This window comes from Carassius auratus, chromosome 4, assembly GCF_003368295.1.
Source record: "Carassius auratus strain Wakin chromosome 4, ASM336829v1, whole genome shotgun sequence".
Taxonomy (NCBI): domain Eukaryota; kingdom Metazoa; phylum Chordata; class Actinopteri; order Cypriniformes; family Cyprinidae; genus Carassius; species Carassius auratus.
This window is the reverse complement of record NC_039246.1, coordinates 28,114,292-28,137,767: the sequence shown is the minus strand read 5'-3', so window position 1 is coordinate 28,137,767 and position 23,476 is coordinate 28,114,292. Positions and strand designations below refer to the sequence as shown.

Below are 23,476 nucleotides of genomic sequence, written 5' to 3'. Positions count from 1 at the left end.
ATTAGCTCAAAGTCGATGTGAAACATCATTTGCATAGCATTTTATATGCAATATAAATTTACATGCAATAACACAAAATTGAATACTTAAAAGTTGGTGTTAAAGCAGAAGTTTTGAGTAGTTATTCAATACTCTCAGTGCATGAATCTAGAGAAGGAAATAGCTAGTTCAATGCTTTTAATCACTTCTAATCAATGCTACTTCCTCTATTCACATAGTTACACAGTTACGAACGCAAACAAAAAATAAAAGAAACAAGCTTTTTCATTCAAATGGTACACTGACATTGCCTTTACAAAGTAATGTTCAGGTGAAGTAATCATTCACAATATGCCAGTTTTACTGTTCCAGAAATTGTGTTTTCATGTGGCTGAAACGGTCGATTTGACTTTTCCAGAATGAAGCCATGATGATGAAGAGATGAAAAGTTATCGCATCCCAGTGTTTGACAGATTTCACAGGCCCTTCCTGCAAAACCCTTCATGCAGAATGACTGATGGACATCCAGGTTGCGCAGTGAGTGTGACTCTGTAATGGAGGATTGTGGGATTTGTAGGGCAGCTCTGAATGATGGGAGCCTCTGACGGCCTTTAGTTCTTCCTCAGACTGACGTCTGTGCTTGTGAGCAGCGGCGAGAGAGATGTGATGTCATACGTGTCGTCTCTTCAGCACTAGAAACGCCTGGCGGCTGATTCCCAACAGCTCTCGCAGACCGCTGTTCTCCAGCTGCACAATCAACATCAACATATAAACCATTACAAGTGTCATGTTTATTGCAGCTATAGGCGATAAATGACTTTGTAATCAAGATAATACAATCAGATTTAAAGAAATAATTACTTGTAACTTAATATTACATTTTAAAATATTCAATAATAATCAGGTAAATTAGAAAAATTTGATAATAAATGAAATAAAACAAACAATAAAAATGTATAATACATTTAAAAAAAAAATATATAATAATAATCAGACTAGAGTTTCTTTGTTATTGAATACATATTATTCACACAATAGCAACAGTAATTTACTTTTTGTCTGCCAAATCCCTTGGACCTAGAATACTAAATATTTTAACATATGAGATTTAAAATTTATATTATTTCAATAATAAGAGCACCACAATATATTCACAGTTCTTGGATGCTGGTTAATGGTTGCATGGTATGAAAGTTGAAAAAAAAATTATCTAAAAATATTTTAGAATTACATAATTTAATATTTATATCAAACTATAAAAGAATTGTATAATGTATAAAATTCATACAAATACTTTATAAAATTAAATGTTTTTATTATTTATTTATTTTAATTGTACATTTATATGATTTCATTATTATCTTTTATCCTTTGCTAACCTAATACATAAGTTTGTTTAATATATAAATTCATGTTTTATACTCTGTTGCTAACACAGAAAGGAATATATTTATCCATGTATTTTTGTATCAATATGACAAGACTTTTAAATCTGTGTGTTAGACAAGTAAATCAAAAGTAATGAAAACGTAGTTGGATTACATTCCCTAAAATGTGTAATCTAATAGATAATGTTACTTACTACAATTTTCTTCATGTAATTCGTAATCGGTAACAGACTACAATTTTTTTTTTTGTGCTGATCATGACTTCAAGTGATATCAGCCTAATACAACAGTTTGTTTTCATCTTTCTTACACTGATTTTGTGCCACGGTTTGCAATATATTTTAATAACAAACACAATGTGGTATATTTAGTGTCTGACCTCCAGACGTTTGATTCGCTCCTCATCCTCACACAGTCGCCCTTCATCCACCTCGATGGCTTTCCTCATCACCGTGGCCATTTCATTTATTATCTCAATGTGTGCCTGCATCTCCTGTGACATAAACACAACGAATGACTATTTGGACATCAGAATTAGAGAGAATCACATACAAATTATCTGCTAGACTGACATTAGTGTGCTGTTCTCTGAGCTGGGTGACAATAGCAGGTTCGTCTTTCTTGCTGGCCATCAGAAGGCGAAACACCTGCTCTCTGTATTTGCTCATGATGAGTGCCAGCGCAGACTGATGCTCCTCCAGTGACATTTGCAGCTCTGATGAGACAAACGAGCAGATTTAGATTTAAAAACAGCCTTCAAAAGACATCCAGTGAGCGCTTCTAATTGCAAACCCTTCCGAACACCTTTGTTTTCCTGCTGCAGTTCCCGTATTTGCCGGTTTTCCTGCTGGATGCCCATGACCAGCGTGGAGCGGGGCCGGTGTCTCGCCACCTGGTTCAACACCTCAATCTCTTCCTGGTACTGAAAGAACAAGGAACATGAGTAAAACAACTCAGATCCCCATCAGAAAGATTTTGAACATACTCTGATACCTGTTTCATGGCCTCCACTCTCTTGTTCAGCAGCGTGGTTTGTTCGATCAGGATCTCAGCAGCACCGTCATGATCCCGGAGACGCTCTACCAGTGATTTGGCATCGGCCAGCACCTTCTCCAGTGTACAGGTCATTCCTGAAGAGCACAGGAAACACTTGGACTGGTACTTAACTCATGATTCTTTTCATAAACACATCATCTTAAATTCTTCAAATGCTTAGATCAGTGGAAAAAGCTGATTTGTTGCAACTAATACTGTTATGTTGTGGCTTATTTATACACATAAACGTAACGCTATATGGCTTGATTTCAGAAATACTAAAAGGTAACGTTAGGTGTCAATTGTTTTGGTAGAAGCCTAGCATTAGCCTCTACGAAAATAAATCCGATAGCGTTAATTGTTTTTAATAAAATACTAGAGCGTGTAAATAAATACGAATATGAAGCTACAAACACTTCTTGTATTGTTAAATTCTCGAATAAAACCGTGAATAATTTTAAATGAATAGAAAAGCTTACCTTATCTTAGAGAAACTGCTCAGTTGAAACACTTCCTGTTGCTGCGCCCGTGACGTCACACGCGAGTACTTCTGGGAGATGTAGGCGCTTACTTTCCTCCGTACACTGTCCGCATGGTGGCGCAATGGACAAACTTTCTGAATGTTTAAAGTGCAGTTAGTAACATGAACACGATTTTGTTTATTACTGTAAAACCTTTTGCAAATTTCTTTGGTGAAGCTTATTAATCTCTCAATGTTTGGCCTCATAGTTCCATTTTGTGCATGTCTGATCATGTTCTTTTATTAACTGAGTTTGAGGAAATCTATAGGTGGAGAGAGGCCAGTTTAATCCCGTGTGACCCAGAGGGTGTAATCAGATTTTACCTGTGCAAACAAATCCTGCCTTGTGATTATGAGTCAGTTTTATATCTAATATTATCCAATCATAACTGTTACAGAGTTTTTGAAATTAAGGGAGGTCCAGGGAGATATTTTGTCTTATGAGAATCACATGACATTTTTATTTTAGTCTTTGCAAGATTGTAATTGCTGAATATAATTTTTATATCATTATATTATATATTTATTGAAAAAAATATTTTATATAATTAAGTCATTTCTAAGTTTTTTTTCTTTTAAAACAAGCAAATAATCATCAAATAAACTAAGTGCCCTCCTCCCGTCATTTATATATTTTATTTTAATATAAGCAGAGAGAGAGATCTTAAATATTTTATTATAGCATTAATAAGAGAATAATGTGACATTTTCGATGTTATTTTATTTTTCAATTTAAAATATTTTAAAATAATTCTTATATAATTATATTTTATATATTATGTATCTTATTATTTTATATAACCACGCAATCTTTTGACTAAATAATTAAATACTGTTTTGAGGAAGTAAAAAAATATATATATTTTATGATTGGCGCTTAAACTGAAATTTTCTATATTATGTGTATAATGTTATAATGTTTCTATACATTCTTTTGGTTTCTATCTTGGGATATATATATATATATATATATATATATATATATATATATATGTATATATATATATATATATATATATATATATATATATATATATATATATATATATATATATATATATATATATATATATATATATATATATATAATTATTTATTTATGCATGTATGTATGTATGTATGTATGTATGTATGTATATATAAAACAATCTACTTTTTTCTACTCATGTAGTGCATTGAAACAGGGACTTCCCACTTGCTCTCACGTCCCTGCCCCTTTCCATTGAGTCTTTTGATCTCTGCTCTGATTGGCTGATTTAAACCGCGAATCCTTCTCAACTGAACATTCCAAGACGCGTGCAGAAAAAGCAGCTCCAGCTTCAGCTGATGCGCGTCAACGCGCGCGCACCCCTGCAGCCACGGAGCGAATAGAAACAACTACAAACAACTAAATACACACATTGAAACTCTGGTGAGTTGATTCGTGTTGTTTTTTCAACCCCAAAATCTCGAAACCGGAGTAGTAGGCCAGGGAGGGTGAGAGAGGACTTTGTTTACTTGGTCATTATATCCTTGTTTTAAAAGATCATTTTATTAGAAAAGGAAATACAATGTCAACAAAGCTGTCTTAAATCATAAAAAGCCGTTTTTTGTTGTTTATTTTTAGCCATCTACACTGAAAGAGGAGAATTGTTGAAAAGTCGCATGACTTCTCCATGGAGAATGCGTGATAAATTAGCCAGCGTTTAAAAATACAAAACGCATATTTGCTATAGTGTATCACTTTATAATATATTGAGATTTAATGGTGTTAAAATTTGAGCTGTCTGTCTCTGAATGTGTCAATTATTAGTGGTGACTGACAGATACATGTTTCTACAGGGACATTGAGATGTTGCCCAAACACGTATCTCATTAAAACGGCTTATTATCAATATCATATGAGCCTTAGACTGAATGTTATAGCTTCATCTCTCAAAGATGTGTGCTAAATATACATCCAGCTCCAGAGGAGGGGAAAACTGCAGGTGTTTCCTGATGGAAACTGCAGCCATAAAGTTTTCAGCATGTCCTTGAGCTCTGGCAGGGAATTCTGTTTATCACCAAAGATTTTCTTGGTCATGCTGAAGTGCTGTTAACAGATTAAAAAGCCAGTTAAACATTTCAGGAAGCTGAGTTATTCTTTTATTCCTGGCATGTTGTGAATAACTTGCATTTATTTATTGAGTAGACACTTTGATGCCAAGCAGCTTACAATGAGAAAAAACAGATAAACCGTCCGATATTAAGGATATTTGGACATTTTAAAACCATAGCAATTACTTTTTTTATAGATATTGGGTAAAACGTCTGTTGCCACACTTTTGTTGGCATGACTAAACTGTTCTCATATATAAATGACATAATTTTAACAGTTTTATCCGCAAACCTGCTTTAAAGATATCGTTGTTGGCATTGGCCATTGAAAACCTCTATTAATCAACCACTAATATGGAAACTGTTTGTTTTTGTTTGTTTTTTACGCATGAGAAAATGCATTTATTCTTTACCCATTGTTTTTCAGTTTGCTTGAGTTTTTATTTTAAAGTTGCAGTGAAACTGAAATAGTGACACTTTTTATATATATATATATATATATATATATATATATATATATATATATATATTCTGATGTTATCTTCTATCGTTTTCAGCAGAAGGTCCAGTTATAAATTTAGTTTTAACATTACAAAACACATGCATAGATGAATTGTTCTCAGTAAGCTCTTGAACATGCATTTAGAAAATATATAGTGAGAATTTCATACTGTCTTTAATTGTATGATGGTTATTTTTGTGTAAACTCATGTAAGCCTCCCCAAAAACACCCCATATCCTGCAACTTTACCACCATCTGTCTGATAAGCTGCATCGGGGGGTTCTTGAGTTTGAGAGGAGGGAGAAGAGAAGGGGGTAAATCCTGAAATAAATGAATGGTGGGATTAATTTCCCATGATCTCTGGTGCACATGCTGGTCATTGTTATGAATCTTGGATTACTGTTTGTTTATTAATGACCCAGAGCAGATGATTAGTGGGACGGGGGTGCGGCAGACCCTCTGTGCTTGCTGCTGACTGCTTAATTGTTAGTGTCTTACAGCAAGTCATTGCATCACCATGACAACGGCTTCTGTTTACATTATGCCAGGGAGTGTCTCCATTGGTTTTAAGTGCTGGTTTTGCCAGCATTGTTGTCCTGCAATCTGAAATCTAAAGGTTCTTTATTGGCATTGACGGTTCCATTTGGAACCTTTAACCTTCGTGGAACCTTTCCATGATTCATTATGGTGGAAAAAGGTTCTTCAGATTAAAAAAAATCTTTGAACAAAATGGTTCTTTTAAGAGTTGTTGTCTGAAAAAAAAACAAAAAAAAAAAACATTTGGAGCCCTTTTTTTAATGAGTGTGAATCATTGTGGTCTAGTCATTATGTTGAGCTGTGTTGATTGCTTTGTTTTGGTGAATTGAGAGCTTTGTTTTGTAATTGTAGAAGCATGAGAACATAGTTTTTCCTTTTTTCTTTTCAATAGGGATTATATTTAAAACTGTGTGAAGTGACGTGTCCCAAAATGTGTCATTTCTCTAACTAGACAACATTTTGGGTATTTTACAAGCATGTTTGAACACTTTTGCAACTGAATGCACCTATTGCTGAGTAGGGAGCTCAAGACACTTAAGCCAGTGTCCGTTAAGTGAACAGTTTACCCAGAAATTAGATTTACTGCCATCTAAGATGTAGATTAGTTTGTTTCTTCATCGGAGAGTCCGAACAGCTGATAAAAACATCACAATAATCCACACCACTCCAGTCCAGCAATGAATGTCTTGTGAAGCCAAAAGCTGCATGTTTGTAAGAAACAAATCTATCAAGACGTTTCTACATTCTAAATGTTCCTTACGGCTAAAATATGAGTCCATAATCCATAATACGACTTCCTCCAGTGAAAAAAGTCCAAAATATTCACAACAATACATATTTTTTTAGAACTGTTTTGGCTTGTAAATGCTGCTTGATCTGTGCATTTATTTTTATTTTTTTCAGATGAGAGGATTATTATTATTTATTTTTTTGCTGGAAGGAGCATTATGGATTATCGACTTGTATTTTAACAGTTTGAAGTTAAAATATATTTTTTTCCTTACAAACATATTTTTTCGCTCTGAAGACATTAATTTATGGACTGGCCTTGTGTGGATTGCTTGTGAATTTTGCGATGTTTTTTTTTTTCAGCTTTTTGGACTTTCATTCTGACGGCACCCATTCACTGCAGATCATCCATTGCTGAGCAAGTGATGCTATGCTACATTTCTTCAAGTCTTTGATTGTGCAGAAAAAATAACTTTAAAAGTGTGATGTGTGCATGGTTTTTTAGATAAGTGTTCCAGAGCTGGTGGCAGGTGTATAATGTACAGAGGGGGTTTACTCTGCTTCACGGGGGATGGGCTTTTGACCCGTGGTTTATCGGACGCCCATCCTATCTGGGACCATTCATTCTGTATGTGTGTGTTGATGGCTCTCTGTACTAATGAAAGCAACTGACAGGCCAATTAAGATCACAAGCAATGCCAAAAAAGAGCAGAAAGGGGAGGGGCTTTGATTGATGGCCGGCTATTTTTGGGACCCATGTGCAAGCCACTGGTGCACATACATGCAAATAAACACGCATTTATGTGCCACGTGTCGACTCATGTCTAGAGGGAGGAGGAGCAGCCGGCCAACAGGGATGCGTCTGGAAGCGTGATCCTCTTACGTGATTATGTGGTGTCCTGAGGAGCCATGTGGACACCCCCAGTCCTCGCTCCCTTTGTGTCGTCGCATTTAATTAAAGCGACAAATCGACTGTAACTCACGCAGACGTTCATTATAGTAGGATTACAACGTTAGAGTGCTTTGTGTTTTGTCTGATGTTTCACCCAGCCTCATTTCTGCAGCACGTCACTGTCTTGTGTTTTTTGTGGGTGTATCTTTTTTCAGGGCGAAGTTTAAGCGAGTAGATCGTCTGCTGAGAAGTTACTCATGCTTTTATAAAAAAAGATAAAAACATGAGTAATAGAATTTTAATCCAAAAAGTGCTGAACATTTCCATCAAAGCGAATGTCATGTTACATAAAAAAATTGTTATATACTAGACTCATGTACTAGTACATATAATTATTCTGAAGTCATACTATACTTAATTTAAGTCATTATTCTTTGTTGATTTTTATTCAACTTCAAGTTTATTGCAGCTATTTGTTGCTGTCTACTTTTAAGAATTTAAGAAGTTATATTCAATTTAAAAAAATATAGGAAATATATGATTGGACTGAAAAATTAAATAGTTGTGCTTTTAGTGCAATCCTTTCATTTATGCAAAACCATATAGTTTTAAATGGTGTTCCGTGAAACTTAGAGGGAAAGAATTAATCGAATTTTAAGTACTTTTCCATCAAAGTGATTTCAAATTAAATGGGGACTGTATAAAAGTGAATTATAAAACCAAATCAGGCTCATTTACTAGATTCTAGAACATGTAATAGTTTATTAGCCATTATTTGTTATTATTTATGTTTAACCGCTCTGTCACTTTCTATTTTTGAGAATCTGACAAATCAGATTCTTGGAATTATAAGGTTTATCTGCATTCCGAGTAGTTTTGAGATATTGACCTTCAAAGCTTTTGCATTCCATTCGACTGTCTAGATAGAAACGTTTTGTTTTTTAGATAAAAAGTCTCAAAACAACATAAAAAATCTTAAATCAAAAATTATGTAAATCACATAATAGAAGTAAGTTGTCACAGAATAAGAATACGTGAATAACTAAATTTGGACAGAAATGTCAGATACTTAGAACCTTACAATTCCAAGGGGGCGAATTGTAATCTTCATTTTCATAAAAGGAATTATGCAATTTAGGTTGAAACTTTAATTAGACATGTCTTAAATGCATCATTTACTCATGCATCATAAATCCAGTCCATATTTAAATTCTTCACCAATTTTAAGTCATCATTTACTCATGCTTTTTTTGTCCCTTTGAAGCTTGTCAGCTATTTGTCACCATCTACTTTTGCAATCTGCTAAATATCTTCTAGTCTGAAAAAGATAATTGCATGTTTTGGAACAACGTCAGTGAGTAAATGATGACTGTTTTAATTCAGACAGAACACCCTTTTTCCTTTAAAGAGACACGGTTCATTTTAGAGGCACACTCTGTTGTAAATTAACACTGAGCAGTTGGACGTGTCTCTCGGTCAGTGTGTCCGTTAGTGACGGACTCTTTCCACCGGCAGTTATGTTCTGACAGAGGAATGTGGCCCTTGAGACCCGGAGCCACACTGCCACCCACTTCATAACCCACAGACATCAATTCTGGGTTTGTGTGTCCTCCGCTGTTCTCCGCAGCTTGACATTTTGTGGGCTTGAAGTGCACACAAGACGGGCTTGATTTGAGCTCTCCAGCTGTTCCTCCAGTAATTAACTAGTTCTCTCCCTCTCTGTGGTTTCTTGTGTCTGGGTGAAGAGAGAAAGCGATTGTTTATTCTCCTGGTGCCCTTCAAAAAATTTTCAGATTCTTTTGTGTGCTGTCATGGAGGAGTTTGTTGTGAAGGATTGAGTGCGAATGAACCTTGGACTGTGTGTGTGTGTGTGAGTGAGTGAGTGTGTGAGTGAACGAGGGGGTTGTAACAATAGGACCATTGTAAATGCTTGGCTGGGATTGGATGGGGGTTTGCTGAGCGGCTTCATTAGTCAATCTGTGTTTCCCTTTCTCTCTCTCTCTCTCTCTCTCTCTCTCGTGCGTGCTCGTATCCTCTGCCATCGGTTCGTTGCAGGAGTGTGTGGTGGGATATACTGCGTTGAGGTGTTCAAGTGGATTGTCTGCTGGCAGCTGGACTGGATTCGTCTCTGCGTGTGTTTCTCAGGTGAGGGTCTCTCACTGAGGAGATGATGAAGATTTAGGATTCACATGAGTGTGTCACTGACAAGCATGTATGTATGTGTGTGTGACTGTTATTGTGTGAGTGTTAAGTGTGTGAGTGTGTGTTTAAGGAAAGGAGACGTTTGCTTTGTTTCCTCAGCTGTGCTTCTGTTGACTGAACTGTCTTAATCTTGCTGCTTGCTCTCTGGTTTTTGGTCACAGTGATTTTCACAGTGATTATTAAACATTTAACAGTGAGCCGCAGGCGATATTATCCATCCTGCGATGGGACGGACAGCGTTTAAGTGGAGTAAACTGACATGAACTGTATGTGTTTGTGTTTACTTACAGGAAATAACTGGCGCGTCTGAGTCTGTTTTAACAGCGTTTTATCGGTCTCTCTTTCAGAATGTGGACGTGAATCTCTCTTTAACCAATGATGGCAGTTCAGGCTGGTTTGCAGGTATGCAACTTTATGAATTTATGCTTTTGTATATGTGCTTTTGCATGTTTATAGAATTGGAGGGAGAGTGGATTCGTACCTGCATCCCCAAGATCAGCTTTTTGTGTGTGTGTGTGTGTGTGTGTGTGTGTGTGTTGCAAGCCGCTGTGTCACTGATAGTTTGAATATGGTTTTAGAAGAAAATGATGTTGGTGATGTTGTGGGTCAAGATCTTAGCTAGTTAAAGAAGAGTTTCATGTTCAGATGGGTGATTGACAATAAGTCAAACCATAATGGCATTGTCCTATGGTGCGACTAATACATACTCCATGTAACATTTGAAAGACGGATAAAATAATTCTTTCATGTTATGGCAGATATCAAAATTCTATACTCTTTGTGTCAACATAAAAAAATTAAAATTTAACTTTAAATGCTGCGTAACAAACATTTTGTACAGATTGGAATGGATGACATTTATTTATAAAAAATTTTTTTAATGCTACATAAACATTGTAATGAAAAATTTATTAATTTGGATTAATATGGGTTACTTTTAGCACTGTTATTGAATCAGTAGTATTTATAAGATCAACTGTAAGTGAGTGTTATGTGACTAAAAAGCTAATCTAAATGTAAAATTGAGCATTAAATGCATGCACAAATGTATATCTAATAATGACTGATACTGAATACATTTTCTTAGATCAATTGATAATTTAAGAAAAATGGTGCATCTCTAACCTTCTTCATGCACTACACACACATATACTTTTAAGCTATTATCTGTTGAAAAGAGCTACTCCGATACACCTGCTCTTTTCTTAGAGGAAACCTGACTCCATACGGCTCCAGGGCAATATTTCCCGCCACTCGTGTTCTAAATCGCTTTGAATTTGATGTTTGAATGTTAATAATCTGTTGAACATTCCAAATAGATAATCCTAGACATGTTGTTGATTTTACACCATCCCGTCTGAGTCTGAAGTGATTGGTAATTCAGAATGTGTCCATCATGTGTGAACCGACCACATTATGTAATGCTATTGCAACATTTGTGTGATTTGATTGAACACGCCAGACTGTTTGCATTTGAGTTAACAACCATAAGTGAGAATTGGAGTGGTCCGCAAGCAAACACTTGACAGCGCATTTCAATAAAAGTTTAACCAAGCAGATCTGACCGTAATCTTCTATGGAATGGTAATCTTGGATGTTTTATATAATATGAATAAAACACCCCCACGTGGAAACGCTTTCCTGTTTAATTAGTCAGGCTTTGTGCACAAGCAGAAGAAACACTCCATATGTGTGTTAGTAGGAGCCTGGAGCTTTCGCTCGCTCTGTTCCTCATGGGAGTTTGATGCATGTGTGGGAACAGCAGGGTTCATGTACAGAAAGGGTTATGGGATTTCCCTCGGAGTGGGCTGCCTATGTGTTTTTTTTTGTTTTTTAATAAATGGTTATTTTGTTTTTGTGTCATTCCCAGCACAGCAGTGTGATTTAGGCTCTTTTAAAGACCTGGTCGTACAGAGTATTGGTAAATGTTTTCTATGGTTTTGTGGTTTGTGTGTTTCAAACAGATGTTTTGCATCAGTCTCGGTCAAGTCACATTCATTTCTATAGTGCTTTATACAATACAGACTGTTTTAAAGCAGCTTTGAAGTAATAAACAAATAAATTAACAGAATTAATGGTCCGATTCTTGAATTCTGCTATAAAACGGCTCTAAAAGACAATAGTGTTATAGTTGGTTGAATCCATCTTTATGTTGCAAAATTAATCCATTATGAAACTAATTTGATTCAGCTATAAAGCAGCTCCCCAAGTAAAAATTTTCTTATAGTTTTTGAAAAAACATTCTTCCAGTAATGTTAATACGCTCTTTCAAAGTTATCTGGTCTTTAATAATGTTCTCAAAATGTTAGCAGAAAAGCATTTATTATACATTGTTAAACACTTTAGTCGGACATTTGTGTAACATAACAAAAAATGTTACTACTTGTTTTGGAACATTTCAGAAAACATTTGAAAGTAACATTCATATAATGATTGCATAATTATAAAATGCAATGTTTCCTTAACGTTGGCGTAAATATTTTTAAAACATTTCACAAAAAACATTTTTATGACATTGTCACTGTCCAGGTCAATTCAGTGCAGTCAAATCAATAAAAGAGTAGTATTACTCCTACTCATGGTGACGGGTTTGTTTGAATACTTCAGCATGTTTGTGTGAAGTTCTCTTATGAGAGGGTTGTTTTATATAAATGTTATTACTCTTTGTTTGATTAGTCGTGTTTGTTAGGGCTTGGGTGTTTACAAACTGCCTTGATCTCAGCAGGGTCTCCGTCTTTCCGGAGAAAGAGCGTGGAATCTGTGTGAGGGGGTCACTGTGGCCCCAAGACAGTTTTGTGTGTGTTTCTCTGTGCACATGTTGAACTGTCTAGTTTTCTCTCTCTCTCTCAGGCTTGCTTCGGCGAGAAGTTTGATGTCCCTTTACAGAGTCCTCGCGGCTTGCGCTCTCCCCGGCCCGGCCCGGGTCTGACTGATGTGTTCCAGTTTGACCAGTGGTTGGCCGTACGGCACGAAGCCACGCTGGTGCCCATGCAGGAGGATCTGGCCATCTGGCTGAGCGGCATGCTGGGTAAACCTGCTAACGCAAAACAAGCCTCTCTCAGTGTATGAAAGCAAAAAATTACTGCTATTATTAGTCTAAATGTATTTTCCTTTCGTCTGTCAAATTACTAAAACCCAAAGACTCGTATATCAAGCAAAGAAGTGTGGGAAACAACGTTGCTCTCGTATAACAGTGATATACGACCCCCGAAACAAGAACTCAATCTCTCGGTCTTTGTAGAATAATGGAGGGTGTTTCCCTTATACCTGTCTGTCCACATGCTGAGCATGTTCACCGGGGCCAAAGAACGCTCACCCATAAACCTATTGCTCGGTTTGTTTGTTTTTTTACATTAAGTCCTTGTAATCCTATAGTCCTCTTTCAGATAATACACTAAATGCGTTGTGGAATTTGAACAAAGTACTCTAAATATGACTGTTTTGTGCTGTTGACCTTGTTTATTATCTACTGACAGGGTATTGGAGATTGTGGCGTGATAGGTCTGAATTTTATTTGTTGTTTGTAGTTTTCAGTCACATGACTGATGTGGAGACCTGGAGGACAAAACAGTCATAGAAATGCAGCATAGGCCTGTCAATTTTACATGTATGCCTTTAGCAGATGCTTTTATCCAAAGCAACTTACAAAAGAACACCGCTATTCGTCTGCAAGAGGCAACTAGATAAAGGCAAGATTAGGCAAGCTACAAAAGAGGAGAACAGAGGGAGTGAAGGTTTAGGAAAGTAAGTTTTTGCCTCACTGTAAAGGTTGTCTCGTTCCAACTTGTCCTTAAAAGTGCTCTGTGTAATATTTTGGCTGTACTAAAGAATAAAAACCAAATTTGCAGATATTAAAGAAACGTGCCAAGTTCACACATTTGTTTCTCCAAAAAAAAAAAAAAAAAAAAAAAAAAAACAGTGCTACAGCCAGTTATTCTAATGAATAATATGAAATGTGTGTTCTGTGTCGGAATGTCTTTTTTTTTTTTTTTTTTTTTTTTTTTCTTAACCTGTGTGACTCCGCCCACTGCCAGTTTATCCAATAGAATTTTGTCATTGGAAACAGATATCTGTTTTCCTGATATCTGTGTTTTCGTAGGTGAGCAGGTGACACCCGAATGCTTCATGGAGGAGCTGGACAACGGTGTTAAACTGTGTCGTTTGGTTGGAATTCTTCAGAGTAAAATCCCACAGGATTCGGAAACACAGGTGTGTAAGGAAGGTGTGATGTGTGGTGGCCGGCGATAAAGCTCGGATAACCGCAGGAGTTACGCTTCATGTGTAATTTACGTCTCTGTTTTGTTAACAGCTGCTGTCAAAGAGAATCCAGTTCAAGAAAAACGCCTCCCCTGGATCATTTTTCGCTCGGGACAACACAGCGAATTTTCTGTCCTGGTGTCGTCACATAGGAGTGGACGAGACCTATCTGTTTGAGTCTGAGGGTTTGGGTAAGAGATCTTTTGATCTGGTGTCTAGGTGCAATGTATAATTAATTGGTTAACAGTTAAGTTCTTGTAATATTCATTCATGAGCAGAACTGGATGTTTTGTGCATCGCCTAGTTTCTATTTCTGTCATGATGGATGTACTGGATATGGATTTACTTAGCCATATATTATTTTTGTACAGTAGAATGTACTTCTCAACTTAATACGTTTATACAATACAGTTTGTTATAATTTATTTTATGAATATCGCTCAATGTTTCAAACTTTTCCACTTTTCTATAATTTTCATAATACATTTCTGTTGTGCACACGTTTATTCAGCTTTATTTCCCTTTTTTTTTTCTTTTTCTTTCATTTGATTCAAATATTAAAGGATTAATTAATAATATTTTATGCATTTGTGTTTTATGATTTTTAGTAATGCATTTACACACATCACAGAATTTCGGAAAAGATAATACATAATCCATAGTAATGTTAATATTTTAATAGTATATTCAATTGTTAAAATTGTATGACTTCACTTAATTAGACATGCTTTTTGATTGCAAAAAAGAATAATAAAACAAAGCTTTAAAACAGAATTCGGGAAATAACTAAACTACTGGCTTCATAGATCTGCATGCTACGATTCATGATTATTTTTATATCAATATTACAAGAAAAATAAGACTGGGTTGAAAGGTTTGGAGCGGCTCTCCAGATTAGATCGACTTCACCTGTCTCTCAGTATCAGTCCATTAGAACTGGACTTTAATCATGTTGGTTAAATTAATGTATTTAAACTGAGACCAGCGTCCTTCTGTCGGTCCTCTGTGCTAGTGTGTCTCTCTCTGAGCTGTTTAACAGGCCGTAATCGTTTCAGAGGATCTGTGGCCGTGTACGTCAGTTGAGCTGTGGCCCCGCACATCCCCAGCTCTCCGTTAATCTGTGATGTTAATGAGTGCGAGTGATCTGGGGTGTAAGTCATTAACCTGACGGGCCTAAGGCTTGCTGTCCTGAAGAGCATCAGTTATCAGTCGGTGTGTCACCGTGCATTATGGGATGCAAACTGACAGAACTCAGTGTGACCTGTAATCGGGCTGGTGTGAGAGAGAGGGGACAGCAAGTTTCCAAACCCAAATGAATTTCAGTGGTGCATGTTGTTGTTTTTTTTTTTTTTTTTTTTTTTTTACGTCTTGATATTTTTTTCCAAAATTATTATTGGCTGACCTGTTTGCATTGAAAATACTTTTAATACTTAGTTAAAAGTTGAAATAATGATCTTTTTGGATTTTTAAGACCAGAAATTATGACTATCTAGTACTTTTTACATTTTAAATGTGATTTTCATTATATTAACCATTCAAGTCAAGACACTACAGTCAAAACCATTTTTTTTCATGCACTGGCCATTGGCTTCAATAACATGTCTTCTTTCAGACTAGTGGAACGTAGTAAACATTTTAAGTCAATTTCTTTCTTTCTTTCTTTCTTTCTTTTTTATTTACTGGTGACGGTATTTTCTGATTCATGAAGACCTAAAAAACATTTGACTCTTATATAGCAAAATAAAACAAGCATTTCAAACCTTCCCAACCCCCCCATATTAGATTCTTGTTTTGGAAATATATGCAAATGTGTGCATATGTAATTATATAATGAATAATTTTGCATATTTAAACAAAATTTCAGAAAATAGAATTATTAAATGAAAATGCATTTATATGAACAAACGGCTATATGAAGCAAAGTTATAATCATGAAGTAAAAATATTTTTGTTAATTGAAATAAGGATGACATAAAATTATACTTTTTGGATGAAAAGCTTAAAAATAAAATTTATTTGAAGTTTAAGTCAAAGCACCATACTTTGCATATTTAAAAAATATTGTGTTTTAATGTACTAGGATTAATTGTTTGCATGTGGTACCGGTTATATCTGTAGCCTTAATAACTTTTGACAATGAATGATTGCTGGGTAATTATGGTAACGGCTCTCCCTCCCTTCCTTTCTTCCCCAGTCCTGCATAAAGAGCCGCGGCAGGTGTGTCTGTGTCTGCTGGAGATCGGGCGGATCGTCTCCAGGTAAGAGAACCGGCTCTGATGATCCCGCAGGTGACAGATGTCAGGTTGTGCTTTGGGGTCAGAGGTCAGGGGCTGCTTTAGGGGCTTTAAAGTTGGGTGGAGGGCAAATTTACAGGGATTTCACAGGATTTAATTGGCTTCAGTGCTTAGAGCAGCTATTGTGCTGTAGAGAATCTAAAACAAATCTGAATTTCTAGAATTACACAACAGTGACTGTAAGTAAGGGCCTTATTTTGCAATAATGAACATCTGAATTTATATTATCTTGACTATTACCTCGAAACTTACCAAATAAATTAAAAAAAATCTGATTTGAGTTTGACATAATTTTATTATTTATGGCATTTAATGGTCATTATAGCAAAGTTAAGTTAAATTGTGATTAGCTGACCAGGACAAAAACCCAAATAAACATGTAAAACATTATAATTTACTGTTAGGACAGTGTGTTGACGGGTTTTTTGTTTGTTTGTTGGTCTAGGTATGGGATCGAACCTCCGGTTTTGGTTAAACTGGAGAAGGAAATTGAACTGGAGGAAAGTCTAATGATGACGGATCACGTGTCTCCAGTAAAAACATTCACTGTGTGCTGTCAGCACGGAGCCCTGTATCACGCCGTGAGTATCACACACTGTAGCACACTAAGGTCAGGCTTTTAGTTTGAGTTGAATTATGATCCTAGATTTTTAAAGTTTGTAAACCGTATGTATAGCTGGATCTGTATACATGCATTTTCTAGATGACAACCTGCAAAATGTGCAATATTCAACAAGACAAGCTCTGTGTGTGTGTGTGTTAGTGTTGTCAAAAGACCCAGTATACTTCAGTACCATGTCGGTACTAAAAAAATGAAAATGTCACTGTACCAAGTTTCTTTAAGTACCTGTGGTTTGGAGTACCCGATCAACCCGGTTCTCGATGCATATCGCTATGATTTCCACTAAGCAGAAGATGCTGACGTAATCTCAAAATCCAGTCATGAAAATGAAATTTACATTTTAATATAGACAGTCACAGAATTTGTCAAAGTTAGCATAAATTAATCAAATCAAATCTCCATATGCACCAGTATCTGTAAATGTTAAGCCGCAAAAGTTGGTTGAAATATGAACCCTGCATGTTCTGCGCGTCTCTGTGTGAATGAATGAATGGTTTGTTTACAAAATGTTTACATTTTTACAGTAATTTCAGCATCTGCCATCTCAATGTGGACATAAATATTAGTATAAAAAAAAAAAAAGTATTTTGTCACGGAAGTATTTTTTTTAATTATCATATTTTAGTGTTTAGCTTTGGTACCGAAATTGGTACAGAGAACCGTGGATTTTCACTGGTATCTGTACCGAATACTGACATTCTGGCACCGTTACAACACTAGTGTGTGTGTGTGTGTGTGTGTGTATGTGTGTGTGAGAGAGAGAGAGAGAGACAGAGAGAGAGATACTAGGCGTTTCTCAATGTCAAGGAAGGATCCTCGGAAGCCAGAATTTCGAGGATGCTACATCATTGACATCTGTCGAAGGACTGTTCCAATGTCGAGATCCTCGGAATTTCAACCAAGGACTGAATCGTCCTTTTGAAAAATATCCCATTTAACAATTGTTAACTTGGTTGCGTCACCGGCATTTCTTTTATAAATAACTAGTTAAGTTGTCCAAAGTAATTTAACGTTAATATTATACCATTCACAGCATTATTCAAACGGACCTTTTCACTGACGTAATGACGCAATGACGTGCACTTGCTAGCCTGTTCCTATGCTATGCTATGCTATGCTATGCTAAAGAGGAGCCTCGCCTAGCCTCTGAAGGAGACTTGGAAGGACCAGTCCTGCCAAGGAAGTATCCTTGACATTGAGAAACGCCAACTTTTTCCCTCAATTAAAATAACTGGAAAAAAAAATAAAATGTTGAAAATATACAAAAAAAATAAAATTGTATATAATAATAAAAAAAACAATAATAGTATCTCAATGATACTAAAATAAGACTGGCTTAATCTGAAATATTGTAAATGTTCAGGAATATTACAGGTTTGAAGAAAATGTATTTTATTTGTCAGATTTTTTTGCATGATGAGGCTCCGCATCCTTCTTCGTTCTGACACAGTTATCACACATCTCCAGTTGAGTTTATTGTTTGATGAGTGTGTAAACAGCAGCTGTTGTTTAGAAACATGCTTCATATCAGGGACCAAATTCACTGTCACTCAGCCAAATAACCAGTGGGACTTCCTCGGGTCCTGAGTTCAGTGCTAAAAGTTCATACATCCTTTACAAACTAGCTGTTAGCTTTCCATCTTGCAAATGAGTAAATTTTTCTCTCATTTCACCCGAACAAACTCTTCTGATTTGTAGGATCGTGCGGATCAGGACGACCCTCCTTGTAACTGCACACAGAAGTTTTCCATCGAGTATCTGTCTGAGGGACGCTACAGGCTCGGAGACAAGATCCTGTTCATCAGGGTAGGAGCAGCTTTTAGAGACTATTTTACCAGTCTTTAAAGCCACAATAAAGTGGAAGTAGCAACAGATCTTTTCTTGCATATTGTGATATATATATATCCGAGTGTAAAAGATCAGAAATGATAAATGTAGGGTGGGACTTGGTTCTGTGTATCAGCTGTTGATTGGATTTTGAAATGTGGGCGTGGCTCTGTAAAGTGGAGGCGGGGTTTAAGAGCACTAGCTGTTTAGAAAAGCCCTGCAAAGATAAGTGTCTTTCACTGGAAGATCCAGTTCTGACATTTTGATCCAAACGAAACATATGCATGGATAAATTGTTCACATTCATCTACCAAGATCTGTAAAATGCATTTAGAAAGTAGGTAGGGTGAATTTTCATTTCATGCTGATTATAAGAATCGGCACTGTTTTACATGATCTTGTTTTCATTCTGTTAAAATCACACTGCAGATAAACCGTATGCAAACACGCTCATCCGAGCACGCTTGGCTCTCATTCACAACCACTGTAGCAATCCGCTAAAGCCAATCTAGTTTGTTTAACCAGCATGTCCTGAACTGTCATAACATTCGCTGACACAGACACACACATCCAGATTAGGTAGAACATGCACATACACACAGACGCCGTGTGAACATGTTCTTCCTGATTAAACAGTGAGGTCAAACCACATGGCAATAAATCAAGCCAGTTTAACAGAGTTGCAACAAAAATTTATTTTTGGTTTCAGCCTGAACAGTTTAGGAGGAAGGAGATCATCTCTTCCTTATTACTGCTTGTTATAGCATGAAATAAACATGAATGAACATTAAAATGTATATTGAAATGAACAGTACAACTAAGTGAAATTATTCATGTCTCATGTAATTGTTCAGTCAGTGTCCACAGAAAGACAAAAACATCAGATTTACCTCAGAAAAGTCATTCAATATCCATAAACTCATTATTTAGGCAGCTTGTAAAATAAAAAAAACTCTAAAGAGGAGCATTATGATAAATATTATGCACTAAATTACGTTTTTCTTAGATTTTTCCTTTTCCTGTTGACATTAATGTGTATAAATATGTCAGGAAAAACAGCCTTATATTGCAGACATTTTTTTTTATGTTTGTATTTCAACAACAAATTAGTTGAAACATAATTATACAATGAAAAAGTTCATATAAAACTGGCTAATGTGCAAGTTATATGTTAGTACAACTTAATTACATGCTGATTATTAAATCAATTAGAACAATCGATTATAAATATATATTTGAGTTTTGATAACTTTGGTTTTGTTGTGATAAAATTGCTTTCAGTGCATCAGTTAATTTTTTTTTTTTATTTCTGTGTTGATTATTCAGTTTAATTGATTATTAAATACATTTTTAGAGAAACATCAAATATGTAAAATTGAATAACAACGTCTTCTACATATTTACATACATACCCAATTTACTTTTTCTTTTTTATTTAAATATGGATTATTAAATTTGATTTAAATTGATTTAAATAAACTTTTTAGGCTAAATAAAATAACTAATAACTGTTTTGTTTTTTTATTTACATGTTTAAATACTGAACTCTTAGTTTTAATTTGAGTGTTTTTTTATTTTTTATTTAAGTATAATTGATTAACTTTTTTTTGTTTTTGGCTTAATAAAAACTAATAAACATTGCCTTGTGCAATTTACCTATTTATATGCATTTAAGTGTTGATTTTTTAATTTTTTTAATTTAATAATTGATTATTATTTTATTTTCTGTTTTTGGCTAATAAAAACTGTATTATGTGAAGTTTGCATATTTATAAACATCTTTAGTTTTCATTTGGGTGTTGATTTATTAAGTACATTTGATTATTAAAAGGTAATTTCGGTGCATCGCTAGTATTCATTATATTGCTTACTAATTAAAATCCTCCCTCTTAGATGCTCCATGGCAAGCATGTGATGGTACGTGTCGGTGGAGGTTGGGACACTCTGAAAGGGTTTCTGATGAAATACGACCCCGACCGCGTGCTGCAGTTCACCACTCTGGAGCAGAAGATTCTAGCCTATCAGAAAGGCCCGTCCGGCTCAGGCCCCGCCCACAGCTTGCAGGCCACACAGCCGCCCACGATGAACCCCATCGCAGCCGTTAACCTCCTCCCAGAATCATCCTCTTCATCGTCATCCTCCACAACATCTGTGTCCAAACCCAACACGCCTACACCCGCGTCCCGTGGTTTCACCCAGTCGCCCGCTTCCACGCCCTCAATGCCTCGCAGAGCCGCGGCACCCAAGAAGATTTTTCACACGCCCACCGCTTCCCCGAAAATGACGCCTCTTTCATCACCCGTCCCGAAAAGAAGCCCGCTTCCCCAGTCAACCCAAAAAGCCCCTTCCGCTGCATCCAAGACCAAACTGCGTCCGCGTGGATCTCCGACTCAGCCTCGCAGTCCCGTCTGTCCCGAACCCACCTGCAAGCTGCCTAAACCTTCAGCACCACCGACATCTGTGCAAAAACCGGCCCGTCGTGACGCACGCCCGCCTCCGGCACCCATCCGCTCGCAGCTCGCCCAGAGACGCCCTCCTTCCCCTGCCTCCGCCCTGCACATAGAGTCCAGGGAGCGTCGTCCCGCTTCCCCTCGCTTGGTTTCAAATAACCCCAAACAGACGATTCCTCTCCCAAAACCTTGCAAGAGTAAATCCTTAGAGCAGAACACAGCTGCTACACGAACCGTTGCGTCTGTCAATGCTAAAACAACCCTCAGGAAACCTCTGGTCAGCAGTAACCCTCCCGTCCAGACGCCCGCTGTGAGCAGCACTACCAAACCAGCACCCAACAGCACTACCCACAAATACACAGCACGGACTAAACCCAGCAAACGTGACGAACCCTATTTTGAGATGAACAATAAGAGAAGGGTAAAGAACTGAGAATGCTGGGATATGTAGCGTCACGCTTCACATACGGATTTATTCGGATGCCATAATTAATTTAAAGTGAAAATGAGGCTGTGATGTGATTGTTGTATTTTTTAAATGTTGAAATTACATTTTTAAGATAGGCTAAGGCTATATATCTAGCCCAGCTATGAAAATGAGACTTTTAATTCAAAACAACCTTTTAAACATAATGCACATCTGTGTTTGACAGCCTCATCATTTTCATTTACGTTAAGTTAATTATGACATCTGTTTGTTTGTTTGTTTGTTTGCTTTGCATCGGTCAAAACTTCTCCGGCTTTCATTTGTGCTGGGATATATAGAGGGTCAGGCTTCATATACAAATGTGTTCAGATATTATATTTAATGTAATTTAAATAAAAACGAAGCTGTGACGTGTGCAGTCCATTTAATTGGGTGTCTGTTGTAAACATTGCAAATACATTTCTAGTGGCCAAGCGATTTTAAATTAGGTTTTTAATTCAGTACAATTAAATGCACTGCACATCTGTATTTAACAGCCTCTTTGTTCATTTAAATTAAACTAAATTAGCCATAATCTGTTTGTTTTCTTGGCATCTGTCAAAATGTTCATCTCAAGCTTTCATTTGTGCCATCATCAGGTTATGCCTCGGATACATTTTACACAAATTATCACGTTTTTTTATTCTTCTTTAGCTACTGTAATTATCATTATTTTAGCTAAGAGTTTAGGAAGCATTTATAGGTTTAGTTTAAGTGTTTGAAATTATGCACGGTTATGCAAAACTCATATCATCATCTTTTGTGTTTAATATCCGTTACTTTTTTATGTGATCTGATTTGACTCCTGATTGGGTTATAAATGTATTAGTATTACTTATTGATACCGTAAATCATTTATTCACTGTATGTTAATGTATTCTGAGCTCATAAGAAACACTAGAAGAGTGTTGGAAAGGTAAAGCGGTAAGTGTGTGTGTGTGTGTGTTTAAACTAATGTCTGTCTTTATGTATAATGTGCTGCGGGGCACACATGCAAAGGTCTGCTGTTCTGTATCCACTTCATATTTACATTGAGAGCACTGTAAAACATAAGAGATATATGTAGATGAATCCACTCTTGTTGTCTGACACCCCATAATATGCAGAAACACCTCTCTATGGCAACCAAAGCGAAATTCATGTTTGAATCTTGTATTGCATCATTTTAGAGCACATTTTAAAAACTATTTTAGAGTATTTAGGGTTTTTCGACGTGCCTTAAATTTGTGTTTGTAGAAATAAAGGTGTAGTTTCTTATCAAACGCACTTGAAGAACTGTGTTTAGTCAGGATGGTTAGTTTGGCAGGTACTGCGGTTTAATTTGTATGTTTTAAGTTGGTCAGACAGCCAGCTGTTACTAAAAGAAATGCTACCTCCTTTACGCCACACGAATACTACTGACTCAGTCATGCCCAAAAACACCTGAGCTTTTATTACACTGTCCAAGACGATGCTAAATATTTTCCAGTTTATTCAAGAGTTACAGAAAGGTTATTATAAATATAAATTTTACGTTTAAGGGTATTTGTTCTCTTTTTTTCGGATGTGGTTCTTTTAATTATATATTTGTGCGCCAGATCGTGTGAGAGAGATTCTTCCAGCACTTTAAGAAAAAGTTTGTTTTGAATGTAGCTTATTTTCGTTGTTTTGTTTGTTTGTGTCTTTGCATTCTGTCAAATAAAGATCTATACAGTGTATAA

General features: G+C 36.2%; 2 protein-coding genes across 4 annotated transcripts; one reads left to right on the top strand and one right to left on the bottom strand.

Annotated features, from left to right (window-relative positions):
- Window positions 1-162: 162 nt before the first annotated feature.
- Window positions 163-2,994, bottom strand: LOC113065092 (FGFR1 oncogene partner 2 homolog). The gene is made up of 6 exons (XM_026236271.1): window positions 2,882-2,994; window positions 2,361-2,497; window positions 2,172-2,289; window positions 1,940-2,082; window positions 1,747-1,860; window positions 163-726 (listed from the first exon to the last, which is right to left on the bottom strand). Exons 2-6 carry the CDS (start codon window positions 2,493-2,495, stop codon window positions 649-651), a joined length of 588 nt encoding a protein of 195 aa, XP_026092056.1. The 5' UTR covers window positions 2,496-2,497; window positions 2,882-2,994; the 3' UTR covers window positions 163-648.
- LOC113065084 (GAS2-like protein 3) lies at window positions 2,399-23,476 on the top strand. 3 transcript variants are annotated; one of them, XM_026236236.1, is made up of 11 exons: window positions 2,399-2,525; window positions 4,094-4,333; window positions 9,714-9,803; window positions 10,208-10,262; window positions 12,711-12,888; window positions 13,960-14,069; window positions 14,170-14,308; window positions 16,312-16,375; window positions 16,857-16,992; window positions 18,732-18,839; window positions 20,754-21,743. In XM_026236236.1, exons 4-11 carry the CDS (start codon window positions 10,236-10,238, stop codon window positions 21,741-21,743), a joined length of 1,752 nt encoding a protein of 583 aa, XP_026092021.1. In that variant the 5' UTR covers window positions 2,399-2,525; window positions 4,094-4,333; window positions 9,714-9,803; window positions 10,208-10,235. The 3 variants fall into 3 exon arrangements, with proteins under 3 accessions (XP_026092021.1, XP_026092042.1, XP_026092032.1); XM_026236257.1 differs by lacking the exon at window positions 9,714-9,803; XM_026236247.1 differs by lacking the exons at window positions 2,399-2,525; window positions 4,094-4,333 and having other exon boundaries at window positions 9,667-9,803; window positions 20,754-23,476.

Excerpts from the sequence above, each read along its gene's own strand:
- LOC113065092 (XM_026236271.1), bottom strand. The coding sequence starts at position 2,495 with ATGACCTGTACACTGGAGAAGGTGCTGGCCGATGCCAAATCACTGGTA. Across the intron at positions 2,083-2,171 it reads ACTGCAGCAGGAAAACAAAG|AGCTGCAAATGTCACTGGAG; the intron begins GTGTTCGGAAGG and ends TTGTCTCATCAG. Across the intron at positions 1,861-1,939 it reads TCAGAGAACAGCACACTAAT|GAGATGCAGGCACACATTGA; the intron begins GTCAGTCTAGCA and ends TTTATGTCACAG.
- LOC113065084 (XM_026236247.1), top strand. The coding sequence starts at position 10,236 with ATGATGGCAGTTCAGGCTGGTTTGCAG. Across the intron at positions 12,889-13,959 it reads CTGGCTGAGCGGCATGCTGG|GTGAGCAGGTGACACCCGAA; the intron begins GTAAACCTGCTA and ends GTGTTTTCGTAG. Across the intron at positions 14,070-14,169 it reads CACAGGATTCGGAAACACAG|CTGCTGTCAAAGAGAATCCA; the intron begins GTGTGTAAGGAA and ends TTTTGTTAACAG.